Here is a 17686-nt window from a genome sequence, read left to right on the forward strand (position 1 = left end):
TGCTTGTCATTCTCTCTCAGATTTTGTCAATCTGAATTAAGTGCTAAGTCTCTCAGTATTAGATCACTATTCTAGTATATATTCAATTGCTTGTTCATGTACATAATGAAAAAATCCTTTCCTGGCTCTTCTTGCAGATGCTTCTCTTTTCTCTTTGCAACTCCAGACTTGCCTCTGGAAGGCACACTGTGCTGATTTCTCTAGCCAGCATAGGCTCCATGTGGGTTTAATGTCATGTCTGTAGTTATTATAATTTCTCTATATCCACACATGGATCCCCATAATTCCCTAATCCCAGAGACCAATGCATAGACCTTTTAAGAGGACAGGACAGTGTTTGCCAACTGTGGGAAGATGAATGGCCCAGGGGCATCATTCTCTACAGGCAAATCTGCCTAATTGATGTGCTGCAAAAGAGGTGCTATGTGTCTCTGTTTTCGCTTTTGATTTCATTTTGTAAATTATTCCTGGTAAGTTATACTGCAATATTTAATTTTATTAATTGGTGGCTTCCAATTAGAAGAGACTTTGGGAGGCTAACCATGTACAATGGTTAAGATATGAAAAGAAAACAAAATGACTTCCTTAAGTGTTACTTCTACTTTGAGACATGGGTACATTGAGATGACCAAGGTTGCCAATGAGATGCTTTCCCTCCAGAGCTGCTCATAAAGATATCAGCCTAAAATACCTCTCCATTTTCCATTTATTCTTCCCAGTCTCTCCCTTTCCTCTTTCCTTTGCCTAATATAACCCCCACCTCACACACACAATCTCTGAATTCTTCAAACAATTAGACACATGTCATTGGCTAAATACACTCAACCTTTTAAGTCTGTTTACTCAAAAGTGAAGCTAAGTGTCTAATGTACATTGCTAAGACTTTTAAATTCAGACTCTAAATATTCTTTTCCTGTTCCTAAATAATTTGTCATGTTAGCACTCCAATCCTTTGTTTCTAGGAGGGTGATTCGGCTTCAACCTGCACCAGGAGCAAGCTCATTTTTCAGTGGGAGTCAAGGAGCAGGGGCATTACCTTCGTGAAAAGGTGAGGCCCAATGCCCAATGAGGTGACTACGACAGATTAAATCATGGACGGGGACCTGCTATAAGAGGGCACTGAAGAGATGATGCTGTGACCTGCATTTTAGCATGCACTTTCTTCCGAGTTGCCTGTTGTTGAATTTGTGCTCACATTCAAATTCCATTGTCACAGAGTTGGTGCTTTTAGAATCCTAGACTCCAGTTTAGTCAGGATATTTATTATTATAAACCCATGTGAGAAACCAAGACAATCAATATAAAGGTGAGTTGGTGGTATGGCAGGTGAAGCTTGGGCAGGGTTGGTACCTCCCATCTGAGGTACAAGGCAGCTAGTACCGAATTAACCTTTCATCCCTGACTACAGGAGGACATGCAGCTTAGCTTGGATTAAGGTAACACAGGTTATACTCCACCCATTCTCTATTCATCACTCCCTTTTCTTATCATCTGGTTTTCCATGCCATCACCCACCTTTCATTCCCTTTTCATTGTCTTCACATACTTCTGTAAAGCTTTCATGACATCCCATCCACATGGCTAGCTCCTTCTTCTGAATAACTGCTTGGGGGTGGGAGTTGTTGCTTTTGGCAAGGGTGTCCCTGTCATGTTGATGAGTGACAGCAGATTCTGCCTCCCCAAATGCCCTGCAGTGCTGATAAGAGGAGCTGGCAAAGGGTAAGACAGAAGCCACCAGAAGTGGGGTGGGCCAGGATCCAGGGGATCTGGTTACCTACGCGACAAGGTTCTGATATCTGAGAGGTGAACTCAGGATTAATTCTCAACTCCCATTCATCACAAGGCTGGTGTTTGACATTTGGGCATGAGGGCTGGCATCCTTGCCTAATAATGGCACTGAACTAAGAGGTACTATATGCAAATTGACTCCTGTTAAATTTTTTTCATTATTATTTTTATTTGAGAAGAGCCTGGACAGCAGGTTCATTTTTGATATCTCATACATGGCAGAGTTTTAGGTCAAAATATGCAAAGATTGCTTCCAGAAAATCTGAAAAAGGAGATCATCAGCCACACAGGAGACACCCCCACCACCTATGGGGATTTAGAGGTGCGAGGCATCATTCTGACTATGCCTTGTCAATTCTGGACAGGTTTTCTCTTTTGGAAGCCTGTGCATGTATGGGGGACAGTGATGCCCGGTGACTGATAAGTACGAGACTGAGGCTATCCCTTTCCAAATACACTTTAGGCACGAAGCAAGCATTTTAGAAAATGGTGATTTAACAGATAGTATGCATCCAGAAAATAAGTCCAAGAAGCCACTGCCTCCTGAGAGAGAAGACAGGGAAGGAATGAAAGAAGGAAACTAGGAAGGAGCCTACGCAGGATTGTGAGGGAGCTGATGAGGCAATCGTTGGCAGGGCTGGGGGGAGGGGGATGAACAATTTGCCAGGCAGGAAGGATGAAATGGAGTGTACCACTTGCTGTCTTTGCTAAATGGGGTCTCTAATTCCTTCCTCCATGGTGGTAATGACTTACATTTATATGGCGCCTTTCATGAGCAGGGCCCCCTCCGCTGAGCTCCTAAACTGGGTCCTCAGAAGGTTGTGGAATGACATCTATATAGCAGCTGTATTTATTTTAGGGAAAAGTAGCTCATGTGAGATGATACGTTCAGAGGTGGAAGAGGTGGATCCAGCATGGGGTAACAAAGGGTACAGGAAGAGACACCACGGAAAACCCAGCTGCTTGTTTCCCATCACGAGTGTGTGTTGTCCAGCTCAACCAGATGCAGCTTCCAATGGCTTTAGTAATCTTTCCCTCACTTTACCTGCTTCTCATGGTTTTTGAAAAATTCCATTTTAAGGAAGATACCCTCTAGAAAGTTCTGACAGACCCTGATACTGGGTTCTAGGTACAGCCACAGACATTTTTCACCTACAGTTTCAGGCTGCAGAATTAGAGAGGACATGCAGGATGCAGCATTGATAGGCCAAATGGTGAAGGGAGGGGATATTCAACAAGATAAGCAGAGACGTCACATATAATTCACTCATACAGAAGCCATCACTGGTTATGAACCATTAATGAGTTGGGGGTTGGATTATCCAGATAAAATAGAGACTGATGAAAAGCAGTGGAGAGAATCCTCAGAGAATGAGATGTCAGAAAGAAGAGAAGCTCGCACATTCTTGAGAGTTATTTTCACCTTGTGTTTAGAAGGAGGCAATGAGGGTCCCTTCTTCACGAGTTCAGGACTAAATAAAAGAGTGCATCCTCGTTTTCATTGTTTTCTTCTACCAACTTCACATGCTCATTTTGTCAGTGACATCTCAGAAAAGGGTATGTATGTCACTGGAGGAGCGATTAGATTCAGAGGGACAGGGATGTTACACTTGCAGACACTCAGGGAACAGGACTTGTGCTCTGGACTTGCCCTTGTTCAGCATGTGAGCTGTAGCCATGTTTCCATGTGGAAGACAAAGGTTAAGCTTACTTAGCTCCAAACTAGACATCTGTGTGAACATAGATCACTGGCTCTGAGTCTTGTGTTTGGATTTGTCATCGAAAAGCAATACTACAGGATGAACATATCTTATCTGAAAATCTAGAATCTGAAATACTCCAGAAACTAAGCACATTTTAGGCATCAATATGACATAATTAGAAAAATTCCATACTGTAAATTTTATTTCCCACGAAAATGTATTTAAAAGATCATATGAAATTATGATCAGGCTATGTGCATATGCTACAAATGAAATATAAATGAATTTTGTGTATAGACCCTGGTTTTATCCCCAAGACATCTCATTATATAAATGCAAATATTTTAAAATAAAGAAATCTGAAATTTAAATTAGTTATGGTTTTTAAGTGTTTTGGATAAACAATAATGTGTTAGGTCTGCAGAAAACAGATTAGGAAGCAATGGAAGAAATAACACTTCCGGCACTCAAACTCAATACTCATGTTTATAGCCCTCTTCTCTGAGTGACAGATGGGCAAATAATACCCCCAAATTAGGAATGCTTTAGGTCAACAGGTATTTCATAAAGGAGGTGACCCTAATACCCAGTTCTTCTGCTGAAGCTCTGCTTACTTTTAGAACGTCGACAAGATGGCTAATTCTTTCTCATTTGGCTGATGGAATATCACATGGGAATATAGACAAGAGATAGAGAGAATCTGAATAAAGGAATAGCAAACATATGAATGCATTGCTACAGTGAGGCCACCCCCACCCCCGGAGCACTCCTAGTACCTGGAGATAAACCATTCTCATTGAGAAACCATCAGAATTCATTGAGCACCCATCAACAATGTCTGGTCACTGGAAAATCGGAATGTAATGTGTCAAGGCAACTGATTTTCCCTTCTGAGACTTTTTCCTCAGGTCTATGTACCTTAGATTCTTATAACTTCTTAGCACAACTCTACTATTTTTTTTTTTTTTTTTAGCTAAGTGAGGCTTGAAATATCAAACAAACTGACAAAAACTAACAAAAACTCCCTGACTAGTTCAGTGTAGATCAATGCTGTCACTTTTAAGAGACTTTGGTATTTTATGTCTGTACTTAATCCAATGCCCCATGTTAGGCAGGCTTCATCTAGGCTCTTGAAGAAACCAGGTAACTTCAAAGGAGTCTTTTGAATGAGAAAAGACACAATCACAGCTACTCTGGGCAGGCAGAATAAATGGGCCATTTGTGGCCTTCACTGCTGTCACCAAATCCAGGAGACATGACTACAATCTAATCTCTTTCATTAAGAAAACAATGTACCACCATGACAACTCACAAATTACTAACAACATGATGCAATCTTTAGTAGTTTCTAGCTGAAATTTATTGGCATAAAAATAATTCATTCTTTTTGAGTTGACTGTTTTCACAGTCACTATTTGTGGACTCCCCAGGAAGACAGACAGAAAGTGAGAGACCCTAAAGCTAAACAGAGCTAAAATATTATACCCACATCCTCACAGTGTATGACACCCTTAGAGCCAGGCTTTGACCAGAGTGTTTCACATCATTTGGGAACAATAGAAATGCAAGATACTCTTTTAGCTTCTTCAATTCCCATTTAAGGAGTTTCCAAGGAATTATATACTCTTCAGAGTCTCAGCATTTATGTAATGTAAGAGCAGTGACACAGGGATATGTTTGCCACATTGTCAAACTGAATGGCAGGGAAAGATTTGTGTGGACAGGGAGCTTAGCAAAGAAACTCTGCCAGTAACTGACAGGGAGGGAAATCTTTATGGAAGCAGTGAATATATTCCTTTAGACATTGGTGAGTAAAGATCCCAATTTAGTGAGTGTTTTAAAAGTCACAGAAATATGATTCTGATTGTAAAAGAGACATAAAATACCTTCCTCCAAGCCACTTTCTTTAATACATGTGATGTTGTGAATGTAGCCAAGGGTTCCGTTTAGGGTCCCAACTGTGCCAGCTTGTCCAGTGATCATGATAAAGAACACATAAAATGGTTTGGGGCCGTGGCTTCTTGACTGGTTAGACTTGAGGATTCTCTGATTATTCATTAGCTTCCATTCACTTTGTGGTTAATTTCTCATCTAAAATCTGTGACTTCTATGGACAGGGTGACTCACACCGTCAGTGTCATTCTCTCCTAGCCTTGGCATTCTTAAGATGTTGTTGGTAATCTATTCAGTTTTAGAGCCTTCAACTAGCAAAGTGTACCAAATTATCAGAATCTAATAACGTACGCACACTGTCTTCAACAAAAGCTGCAGTCACAGCATGTGTCTGTCATTTAGAGTTACTGAGGCTGTCTCGGGCATTGGCTTTAGTGAACCAGAAAGACAGGCCATCCATGTAAACAGTATATGACATACTCAGTAAAGGCAAACGTGCAAGGAGCACACTGGCATTTCGCTCCCTCCTTTAGATAAAACGTGCTCAGCATGATTGGCCTTCAGACTGCGAAGGCCAGGACTTAAGCAACTGGCAAATCCAAGTCTGGGGAAAAAGTTCTTACCTGGAGCCATGGAGGAATCATAAGAACCTCTTTCCTTGCGATTCATCTTGAAGGCTGGGATGTCCTTCTCCCTGTACGTCCCAAAGCCTTCAAAGCCCCTCCTCTTACTCCCAGTCATGTCACTGTCCCACTTGTCACCGGAAGCACTCATTTCGCTGAACACATCCAGACTCTCTGATCTCGTGCTGTCTCCACCACTGCCAGAGTACCTTTTAGCACACGACTCCACAGGCTCAGCGCTCAAGTCACCTTTGTCCTTCGCCTGTGTCCAGTGCTGGGCATCAGAAAGGGACAGCGTAGACAGGGTGTCCACCTCAAAGCTGGTCTTAGAAACCTTGTGGCTGGCATCCCCGTGCTGGTGCCTCTGTCTCTCCTTGTGTTTGCTCTTCTCACTCACCAACGGGAGCTCTTTGTCTGAGCTGTTGAGCCTCTCACTCAGGAGGTGGCTGGAGAAGCCTGTGGCTTTGCCTGCAAAGAGACCACTAAGATTGTCATGGGTCCCTAGGATTCGGTCTTCCTTGTGCTTATATTTGTGTTTGTGTTTCCTCTTGTGGAGCCTGCTGCTGGACAGGGTGGCCCCACCCACCTTGGGGGGGTTCAGAGATGGCTGTATGTCACCAAGCCCCATGCCTACAGTTCCCTGCAAGTGGACTCCGTGCTTGGCTTTATGTTTAGTTGCCCCGGACATCTTCCCATGGGAACTTGCGTGGAACTGGGGTGGTGGCACTGTCGGCCTCATGAATGGGGACGCTGCTCCAAGTGTGTGCGACAGGTACAGAGGAGCTGGATACTGACCATAGTAACCAAGATTCATCATAGGCATTGATGTGTAAGGCATTCCATAGGGTGCATAGTAACTTCCACTGGGGATAGGGTAGCTGAACCCCTGTAAAAAAGGCACCTTTGTCATGGTGTCATTGGTTTTTGCAGGCCTACCACGCTTCTTCTTTGACTTCAAGTCTGAAGTCCTACGAAGATAGAGCAATGGGTCATACTGGATATATGGCACCGGGTAATAGTGATCAAAGTTAATCCTAAAGATGCTGGGATATGGATTCTCATGGTAAAAAGTGTAGCCCCGGTGGGAGATCCTGAACACTTGGAACTTGGTGATGAGCTCTTCCAGCTCAGCCAGAAACTGGAGATCATCGCGGTTTTGCAAGCTCTTCCGTTTCCTCTTGTGCTTTGGCTTCTTGAGGCTTTCATGGGCCAGGAAAGTGTCCACAATGAGATGCTTCTGCCGGTGGCCGTGCCGGTTCTTTGTGCTGGTGTCAGATGGAATGGCCTCTGGGTTGTCAAGAGAACAGAAGTCGAAAGAGTACCTCCGCCGGGATTCTGAACTCTTCTCTGCTTGGTCGGAGGTACTGTTGTTGTCTGTTCCAATGCCACTGTCGCTCGGAATGGTCTCCTCACTGTGGGACTCACTCACAGGGGACAATGTTATCTCCTTCAGTGAGCCAATCTCGCAAAGATGTGAAGGGGAGTTGGCCATCAGCCTGGGTGGGGACAGCTTCCAGGTCCCACTGTGGATTCCCTTCTGGGTTTTGGTTGGAAGAGCACTGATGGGCTGGAGGTTCGGCATAGTTTTCAATTCTGAAAAGTTGGTTTCAGTGCTGGCGGGGCTCAGGTTGCCATTGGACCCACCTAACTGTGTGGAAAGTGGATGCATAGCTGCTGGTGAAGAAGCCACAGGTGACTGGAAGCTGGAAGGCACAGCTGGAACATCTGGCTGGCTAGAGACAGGCCTTGGGTGCTTGATGGCTGTTTTGGGTTCATCGGATGGGGGTGGCAGCTCTGTTCTTGGCTTCCTGCCCCTCTTCTTGCCAATGTAGATGGTTCCTCTCTTGCTGACATTAATCTGCTTTCCCAGTTTGCTTTCAATAGATGCTGCCCCAGGACTGGTCTCTGGAGGAGCTTGGGCCTTCAGGGCCACACTGCTGGAACAGGACAAAATCTGATTTAAGATATTTTTCCTCTTTAGCGTCTTCATCTTGTTGATCGTTTTGATGGTCTTCTTATCCAACACACCAAGCTTTCCAACCTTTTTGTGAAACTTCATCTCACTCATGGGTTTGTCCTCTCCGGGCACTAACTGGGCCAACTTAGCAAGATTGCGCCGCCTCTTTCTTTTCTTGGTGCCAGGAAACTCTCTGCTAATAGGGCTGACAGGGCTAGTAGAAGTACCTTCGTGAATCGTCTCCACAGTGAGCAGAGGTTGCTTCTTTGGTCGTCCCCGCTTCTTTTTGACTGGTGTGATCACAGTAAGACTGTCCGTGTTGGTATATAGAGGGCTGGCTGGGGTAATGGGGTAAGCAGACGGTGGTTCCACCATCAGCTTTTCGGCGGTAGCTAAGACTGCCTCTCGAAGCATAGCCGGAGGTTTTGCTTTGCTACACCTCCTTTTTGCAGCAAACTTGGGGTGCTGGATCTCAGACAGTTTTCCTGTTGGAGCATGCTCTGGGCGTGTTGGTGACGTCATGACCATGGATGGTTTCCTCTGCTTGGACATACCTCCAGGGACAATTTTCTCAGTGTTCCCTCCTGTTTCAAGGCCAACTAGGGGGGACTCATTCTCTATCATCTTAGCCAGCTTCGGAACTCGAGGGTCTTTCTTACTTCCCTCGGAGTTGGAAAGTATTCTATTAACAACATCACTGCTCACAGTCATGCCTGAAGCCAGTGCTTTCTCCGGAATGATTTTCTCCACCACAGCTTTAATAGACTGCCTCTTCTTCCTCTTATGGTTGGTTGGATCCAGAGAAGGTGTCTTTATGGGAATAGTAATCCGGACATGGCTGGAATCATTTTCCGGATTACTGATGGAACTGATGCTGGGCCGGGTTGGTGATGTCTCTTGAGCACTGTCTGCAGAGTAGGTTTCCCTTTTCCCTTCTGTGGTTTCAAATGCTTTCTGGGCACTCTTGACCCAATCCAGATCTGAGTTTGGTATGGTTTGGCTTATCATATCTTTTTTACTGGACTTCTTCTTGCTACTTACAGGGGGTGGTTCTGGGAGTTCCTTTGTAACTCCTCCATCTTGATCTCCCAGTGGCTGGAGTCCATTGCACTCAGCTGAGTTGCTAGGGGTTGCTGGGGAGCTGTGGCTGCTGGGGGATGGCACCACACTTCCCAAGAGCAGGTCTTTGCTGCTGCTGGACAACTGACTCCAGGTACCCCCTGTGCTGCCTTTCTTACTCTGGGCCTTTGCAAAGGAAGCCACGGGTTCAAGAGCTGGGATCTTGCTGGTGCTTGCAGTGTCTCTGCCAGACTCTGGACTGATGAAGCAATTCTGAGTAGCTGGTCCACTGTCAGAGTTGGAGGACCAGTCCATGTGACTCTGGCTGCTGCTTTTTTGCTGGTGCTTTGGTTTTAAGGTGTCACTGGTGAAGCCCTGTGAGAGACCTGGTTCATATTGAAGTGTTGAGTGTTTCTGGGGCCTCTCGTATGCCTGAGAATGGAGAAAGTGGAGAGGAAAAGAAAGAAAAACAAAGATGAACATTTTGGAACTTCTTAAAATTTATTGTCTAACAGCTTAATTGTTTTAAATTTTGAAATAAGTGGCTAGGCTCCTATTTTCCTGAATTATAGAAGGCTTTAGAGAGAGGGGGGCATTTTTCTTAATTATGATACTAAAGATATATGATACTGAATTTGAACATTAGCAAGGATGCTCTAATCGCTCTTTCCCCTTGAAAGAATGTGGTTTATTGCAGTCTGTGAACTGTGCGAAGAGAGGAGGCAGTAACCCCAAGTCCTCTGACATCAATGACTAGAATCTTATGAGGAGGACGCTGACATTTAAGGAGTAGAGAATCCTGTCCGATTCAGCAGAGCCAGCAAGAACCTGAACTCTTCCTTCAACTGATGCTCCACTGCCTAAATCAGGCTACCTCTTACTGACTCCAGTCTCTCCTTAGATGTCTCCCATTTGCCTCCTGTGATTACCCGGTTAGTGCCGTGTAGACTGTACTTTATAGAGCTCAGTTTCTTTGTGTGCAAGCACCATGGGGTTCTTCAGGTGACAGTGGCACAAGTCCTGGGCATGAAGAAGACGCACAAGAGAAACATGCAGAAACCATGATTTTGTGTCTGTGCATGCTGCTGTTGTTGAGAGCTAGCATGCCACAGGATGCACGAGCACATGTTAAACAGTTACTATTGCTTAAGGACAGTCTCCAAAGGAAGTTTGAGTTTTATGAACAAATGTACCAAGAACAAATTGTGATCCGTCAAAACTACCTTCCTGTACCATGGCATCTGTGCGTCCTCTACATGAATGAATGAATGTCTCCAACACTTTCCCTAGGACTAATTCCTAAGAATAGCAAGACACATCAGAGTCTACTAAATCCCAAAGGGATGGATAGCTATCCAGCAGTGGAGATACTGGCACCACTTTTAGCTAGAAATGCTCTCACTATTCTGGACAGTAGAGAGCCACAGGATTCATACAGGGACACAATCCAACAGGTTCATTCGAAGCTTAATTCATACATGTAATGGTACACTTTCTGATTTGTTATAGAAGGGAAATATTAGGAAATAGAAGAAAACTTTTTATAACATGCTCTAAGAAAAATATGATTGTTGGTATAGAAAAGTTGGCAGTTTTTTCTGTAATATATATCAGTCCAAAAAGCTACATATCATCTATAGTCCGTCAGTCTGTCCTATCATCTTACCTACCTTTATTATTTTAGCTGCACCTGTCTGGCATTAGGGCTATAGAACTAATGTTCTGCTAGGGACCATTCCTGACGATTCCCTGAAGAGTCCAGACATATATGATAGAAGCTTTGGAGGCAAAATTCAAGGCCTTAATTCAACAGCTTTTACATCATACTAACTACTGTACTCAGAGGAACATTTTGTCACTCTAACTTTGTAAAATCATCTTTATGTTTACATGACCACTCTACATATTTTCTCAAGTGTGATCATCTTCCAAAGCCAAACCAATACACAGCTCAAGGAGGAAAAATGTGTCATCTTGAAATTTGTAGTATTAATACCATTAGCAACAATATATACAGAATAACCTCGTTGCTTGATTCTGTCTACTAGGGGCTATTGCTGGGCATATATGCTATATCCCAGTTTCAGTAAAAACCTATAAACTTCAAAAATGGAGGATAAAATATTAAATGTTACTCAGTCCTCTTTTATGAATCAGGGGTTTGCTACTTCATCATGTCAAGAATCTGATGTTTTCTATTCCTTTAGGATGCTGTATAACTCATCCTGTGGCATTTCTGAGCTAAAGTAAAACAAGCTATGAATATTACTGTCTCCAAGCTTGGATTTGTAGTGATTCCATTTGCTCCACACTCCTGGATCCTCCCTGTCCCCAGGGCTCGGTGGGTGTTAGAGCCTATCTATGAATGGGGCTTTGTGATGAAGTGAGGGCTGGACACTTGGTCCATGACTCTTACCACCTGTTCTCTGCTCTAAGAGCTGACCCTTGACATCTAACAAAGTTCACAATGAACATCTTTTTCATGCTATATATTCTTCAACCTAATGAGGTCCCTCAACATTTGAGAAATTTTCTGCTTTTAGGCTTCCAAGAAACATGCATTCACCTGTATTTCACCAGCTGTAGCTAATTTTTGTGTGTTTGATTTTGTATGATAATTGAATTACATGCTCACTTCCTTTTCTAGCTTATTACATATCAACAAGGTGTCTATCAGGGTGCCTTGGCACACAGCAGGCCCTCAATAAACATTTACCAAATGAATGAGACAATGTGAGTTTTATTATGGATATTTCATTTGGCCAATGATGAGATTAATGTGCTAAGCACTACAACTGTGCTTGCAAACACAGTCACATCTGATTCTCTACACTATCTCTTCTGCATGTTCCATTGACTTCCATAACGACATCCACCATGGTCTGTACAGTACCATGTGGTGTTTGGTCCATATACACTTCTGTCTCTTTTTCTAAGACTGTAAGTATTTGTAGATAAAAGCAAGCAAGCAAACTGACAAACAGACAAACAAACATATTACCTGTTTTAATATATCTTATAATTCCCAGAGCTTACTAAAGAGCTAAGTACACATAGCCATTTAGGACTCTTTGCTGAGTTACAAAATAGTTAAAGAGTGGCTAGAGAGATGGCTCAATGGCTGAGCTCCTACTGCTCTTATAGAGAACCCGAGTTCAGTTCCCAGCGCCCAGATCAGTAGCTTACTGTAACTCCAGCTCTGGGGAATCTGACAGCTTCTTCTGGCCTTCACAGGCACTGGTGGGACACATACAGAGATTCCTACACTTAAATAAAAGTAAGTACAAAACAAAAATAAACCAGAAAACCAATTAGCTGAAGTTCCTAGCAAAACGGCAAAATATACAGCTACACACAAAAGGCAATGCATCATTCATCTTTCATTGGGTAATGGCTCTTAATGAAACAGGAGTGTTGAAAAACATTAGGTGTTGACCAAAGAATAATAAAAACACCAACTCTTCCCCTCAATTTAAGGCCTACCTTTCTTATGTGTTACCCAGAACCTCTTAATGTAATTCATTCTGTTAGTTCTTTCCTATCTCCCCAAACTTGCTTCTAGCTAGCTCTACTGTGAGAGAGGGCTTGTACCTATTAAGGAGAGTTTCAGTCTGATGAGAATGTTGTAGCCAGGTGAGACCCATATGCTATTCTGGTCTTCCTCTAGGTCACTGTTCTTATAGCCTAGGTTACCTTTCAAAGTGAGCCACCCTAGAGACTGCAGTATTGCTGGGAGATTCCTATTCCAGTGGTTTTCAAATGCCTTTCACCAAATCCTAGAATTTTCCAAAAACATTTTTGAACTGTATACAGTGGATTTGGCAATACACAACACACACACACACACACACACACACACAGACACACACACATATAAACACACACACACACACACACACACACACACACACACACCAGCCACTTCCTCAAAGAAAAGCCATTCAGCCTCATGAGCATTATGATCCCAAGCTGGCAGAGAACCTGCTACAAGCCTCCTAATGAGCCAAGTATCTGCCTGAAACTGCTAAAGGTAGATACAGAGAAACGTCCCTGAGTTCCTTGTTTCATGGGTTCAGGGTCTCTGGTTTTTCAAGACACAAGGTATTTAACAAACTTCTTTTGATATATGCACAGCCATGAAATGCCAGGATAAACAAAGGGAAGTGAGATATAAGATTAAGAGTCAGGATGGGGTGGTATTTTAAGCTAGTCACTCCCAGGGGCTACAGAGAAGGGGCAAAAGGGGGGAAGGACCAAGAATGATAACTTTCTAAAACATCTAAGAATGAGCCCTCCTACAGTTCTTTGGATAGGTATGTGGTGAGGCTCAGGAAATCCTAATTCCTCATTGGTCAGCCATGGTATATGTACATAAGAGCGCCAGTAAGTTTTTTACCAGGAACTGAGCTCTTAGTCTATCCATACAGGGACGAGCAAGCATATCTGAAAATGACTGTTCTCTCCCTCATCATATATATATATAAATTGTACAACTTTAAATTCTGTACAAGTTACGTTTCTTTTTTTAATGAAACACTTGAAATTTTCTAAACAATCGAAGAAAATTAATAACTGAGCCTTATTTTATTTCATGCTTATCTATGGAAAAGCAGTGTTTTGTTTTTTCAAAGAACAAAAGACATATATATATATATATATATATATATATATATATATATATATATATATATATAAAGTTATATATATATAACTCATCAAAAGAAAATAAACAGGTACTCATAGAAATAAACTACTCTTTTGGGTCATCTTTGTCCTTGCTTCTTTCTATGTCACTTTTAATATAAATTTACTGTCTGTGAGATATGTTGGTTTACAGTCACAGGGAAATATGAAGCCACTGGGGAATCTTTATCTCTGAATTTGGCACTTGCTGTGCTTCTCCAGATGTGATGTTGGATCACTGTATCAGGAGCACTTAAGGTACCAGTTATGGATCCAGATTCCTTGGCCCTCTGCAGACCCACTAACTCATAGTCTCTCTGGAGGAAGGGATATGCAGTTTAACAGGCTCCCCAGATAATGATGATGTACAAATTTATATCCCCCTGATCTAATGATTTAACACAGGCTCATCTGCGGTTACTATGACTTTCATAGCACTTTGGTGGTAAATCTGCAGAGCAAACAACCACAGGCCTGTTAGGATATGCAATTTGGCAACATTGAACATTCCTGTTTTGCTCCACGAACTCAGCAATTTATGTGGTAAGAAACCCCAACAGTTTCCTATTTGGGGGAAGGATGTAAGAGTTGCAGAAGGGTAACTTTCATAGGAGGAGGAGACCACTGCCTTCCCAGAAGGGAGAGCATGCAGGTATTCATGAGCTCCCAGCCTGGGGTTTGTAATCCATGTTAATCAGCAGAGCTCTGGGGAGTCCAGGCATTCCATTCCTGGGGCTAGAAGCAAGTGCTTAAACTTGACCTAGAGCAAAGTGTGGGAGACAAGGAATTGAACCACAAATGCTCTGCTTAGACTGAAAGTGTCTAAAGTTAGTTATATGCTAAAAATCATACAGGAAGTCTTGTTAGAGGCAACATACCTGGGGTCTACCCAGAGTAATTATGTCAACATTCCGATGAAGAACCCAAAGGACAAGCACTTCCTCCAAAGCTTTCAGGCAATGCCAGTGAGCAGAGAATTTAGAACCCTGGGTCACCTAAGAAAGGACCTGGCTGAGCCACCCTAGAGACTGCAGTATTGCTGGGAGATTCCTATTCCAGTGGTTTTCAAATGCCTTTCACCAAATCCTAGAATTTTCCAAAAACATTTTTGAACTGTATACAGTGGATTTGGCAATACACAACACACACACACACACACACACACACACACACACACACACACACACACCAGCCACTTCCTCAAAGAAGCACCATTCAGCCTCATGAGCATTATGATCCCAAGCTGGCAGAGAACCTGCTACAAGCCCCCTAATGAGCCAAGTACCTGCCCGAAACTGCTAAAGGTAGATACAGAGAAATGTCCCTGAGTTCCTTGTTTCATGGGTTCAGGGTCTCTGGTTTTTCAAGACACAAGGTATTTAACAAACTCTTCTTTTGATATATGCACAGTTTTTTTTTTTTTTTTTTTTGCATTTGGTGGAGAATTTCTTACATGTCTCTTGTATTTATATCATTTCTAATCCTCCCTCTATCCCTTCCAACTCCCCCTATGCAGCCTTACTCCTTTCCAAATTCATATCCACTTTACACACACACACACACACACACACACACACACACACATTCTTCAACATGCACTGAGGTAGAGGCAAAAATGCTCACAATCGGGAAAATAAAACTAGACTAAAACAGCCATTCTAAAAATGTTCAAATATTTAAAGAAGTGAACGCACGGCGGTTGATGTCCAGATGGGAATTCTCAAAGATCATAAGACAACCGAAATCGGTCCATGTGAACTCTGCACCTGAACCAAAAGCTACAATGAAAACTTCGCTGTGGGGATCCAAACAGCTTCTGAAGTAGGGAAAAGGTGCAGAAGAAATTATCTAAATTGAGAAATGGGGAGAAGAAGAAGAAACAATGCACTAGGGACCCAGGAAACAATGGAAAGGGCCTCAGCCACTACTACAACCCACAGGAGGTCGGAGAAGGAACATGAAGAAGGCCAAAACCTGGAACAGAAGGAACACAACAGAAATCATATCTACACACATTGTAAAGAACTGGTGAACACAGAAGATGAGCAGGAAAATTTAAAGGCAGCAAGATAAATAAGATAGGTGTCTTGTAGCAAAGCAGAGACAAAACAAAAAATGTCAGACTTTTTGTCAATGCAAAATAAGATCGACTTAGCATATCAACCAACTCTGCTTCCCAGGTAATGGCAAAACATACTTTCGTTGAAATATTTGGGGTTATGTAATGAGGAGAAGAAATGTCCAGTGAGGGTCACATTTGTGTTCTCAACACCATTTGTTGTCAGGGAAATGACAAAGCCATAAGAAAACACCCACTAGCTTACTGGGGAAGCTCAGGTATAAAAGGACAAACATAGAATGTAGGCAAGGGTGCAGAAAAACTGAAATTGAGGGGACTGTGCTAATGGGCAAAAAAAAAAAAAAACCTGAAGGAAATTCTGGCAATTTTTTTTCAAAGGTAAATGTACCTCAAGATCCAACAATTCCACTCCATTTATTTACCTGTGAGAGCAAAACAAGTGTGTGTGTGTGTGTGTGTGTGTGTGTGTGTGTGTGTGTTGTGTATTTATAGACTTAAAAAAAAAAAAAACACCAGAATACAATACAAACTAAATCCACAAACAAAAGGAACCAAGCACAGATGTAGTTCACAAATAGGATGGCCTTCTCACCTCCCCCTCCCACCATGCAGGAAAGCAGATGTGTTTCTTTCCAGAGGTTTCTTCTGTAGCCTAAAACTCATCAGTACCCTCCTTTACCAGGTCCTCTTTCTTCCCAGTTCACAAGGGCAGCTAATGAGTTCATTCCTAAACAATAGGACAATCCAGCCTAACTGGAGGAGACAGGTGCCTGTGGCTTCTGCAGTCATTTGGGTTCTCTTTCCTCTTCCTGTGCATCTCCTATGACCTGGGCTAATAGGTGGCAAGGTAAAGGCAGCCTTTCCTGCAGCCTCAGGTTCACCTTTCTGAAGGTAAGCATGTCAGCTTGACAAGAACCTGGCTCACAAATCAAAGTTAGCGCCGCCCCGCCTTCTCGGTAAATCATGTGTGATCCATCTGGGTAATGACGCCTCCAGTGTAATTCCCGATTAAGAGGCTTTATCTGGAGAGATAAGCAGCTGTTTCCCCTGCCACTAATTGCTGTCTGCTGTGATTTTAAAACATCTGCACCATTGTGCTCTTGATTTTCATATTCTAATCACTCTGAAACTTGAAAAAGGTACATCGTTGATTGTTTCTATGGGTTAATTAGTACACAGTCTCATTGTAGAGACAATTTAGAGGCAGCAGAACCTCAATCAGGAAGTTTGTTTTAAAAATTAATAACATCAGCGTGAGACTGGAGGGACAGTCGCATTCACAGACCTATCAAGACATTCTTAAGAGGGATGGGAGCCACTCTTTGTTACCCTCTATAGAAGAGAGATGCCAATGGGAACATGAGGCAGGGTAGCTGGAATAGCAGCCAAAAGATTGCAGGAATCCTGGACTGTGGCTCCTTAGCACAGTTTCCTTCCAACATGTCCCCACTCACAGACATTCAAAATGGTCCGGGCCTCCTTTCCCATTCGGTGGAAACTGGGAGTTTTCTGTTTCCAGCACATCAGACCGTTTATGTTTTAAGATCCATTTACTGTCTTCTCTGTTTTACCTCAGTGGGAGGAGAGACAGAGGAAGAGAGAAGGAAGGTCATACTCTACTACTTCCCAACTTGAACTGCTTGAGGTTCTGGGATTCACCTTAGGACATTCTTAAAGCTTAGACTCAGATTCTGTGAGTCTAGCATGGGGCTAAAATGCTACACTTCTAACCCAGATGAGGTCCAAGGACCAGTGTTGGAGATATGTTATTTTTTCTTCCAAGCATCTGACTAGAGTCAACACTGCCAAGAGTTATGGAATAAAAGGGAGGCTGCAGAACGCGGCACAAACAGGGCACAAATGTGTCAGTCTCTAAGATGTGCCATGAACTGCAAATGGT

The 17686-nt window shown here is 42.9% G+C and overlaps 1 protein-coding gene across 2 annotated transcripts in view; it reads right to left on the bottom strand.

Annotated features, from left to right (window-relative positions):
• Positions 1-17686, bottom strand: part of SETBP1 (SET binding protein 1) — a gene marked incomplete at both ends in the record, with an annotated part of 309623 nt that overhangs the window by 96997 nt on the left and 194940 nt on the right. For both annotated transcript variants that reach the window (XM_080919811.1, XM_080919810.1), the window contains one exon: positions 6008-9455. In XM_080919811.1, the coding sequence (XP_080775937.1) occupies positions 6008-9455 (3448 nt within the window). The remainder of the gene's footprint in view (positions 1-6007; positions 9456-17686) is intronic.

The sequence above is a fragment of the Micromys minutus genome (assembly GCF_963924665.1).
Source record: "Micromys minutus genome assembly, chromosome: 8".
Lineage (NCBI taxonomy): Eukaryota > Metazoa > Chordata > Mammalia > Rodentia > Muridae > Micromys > Micromys minutus.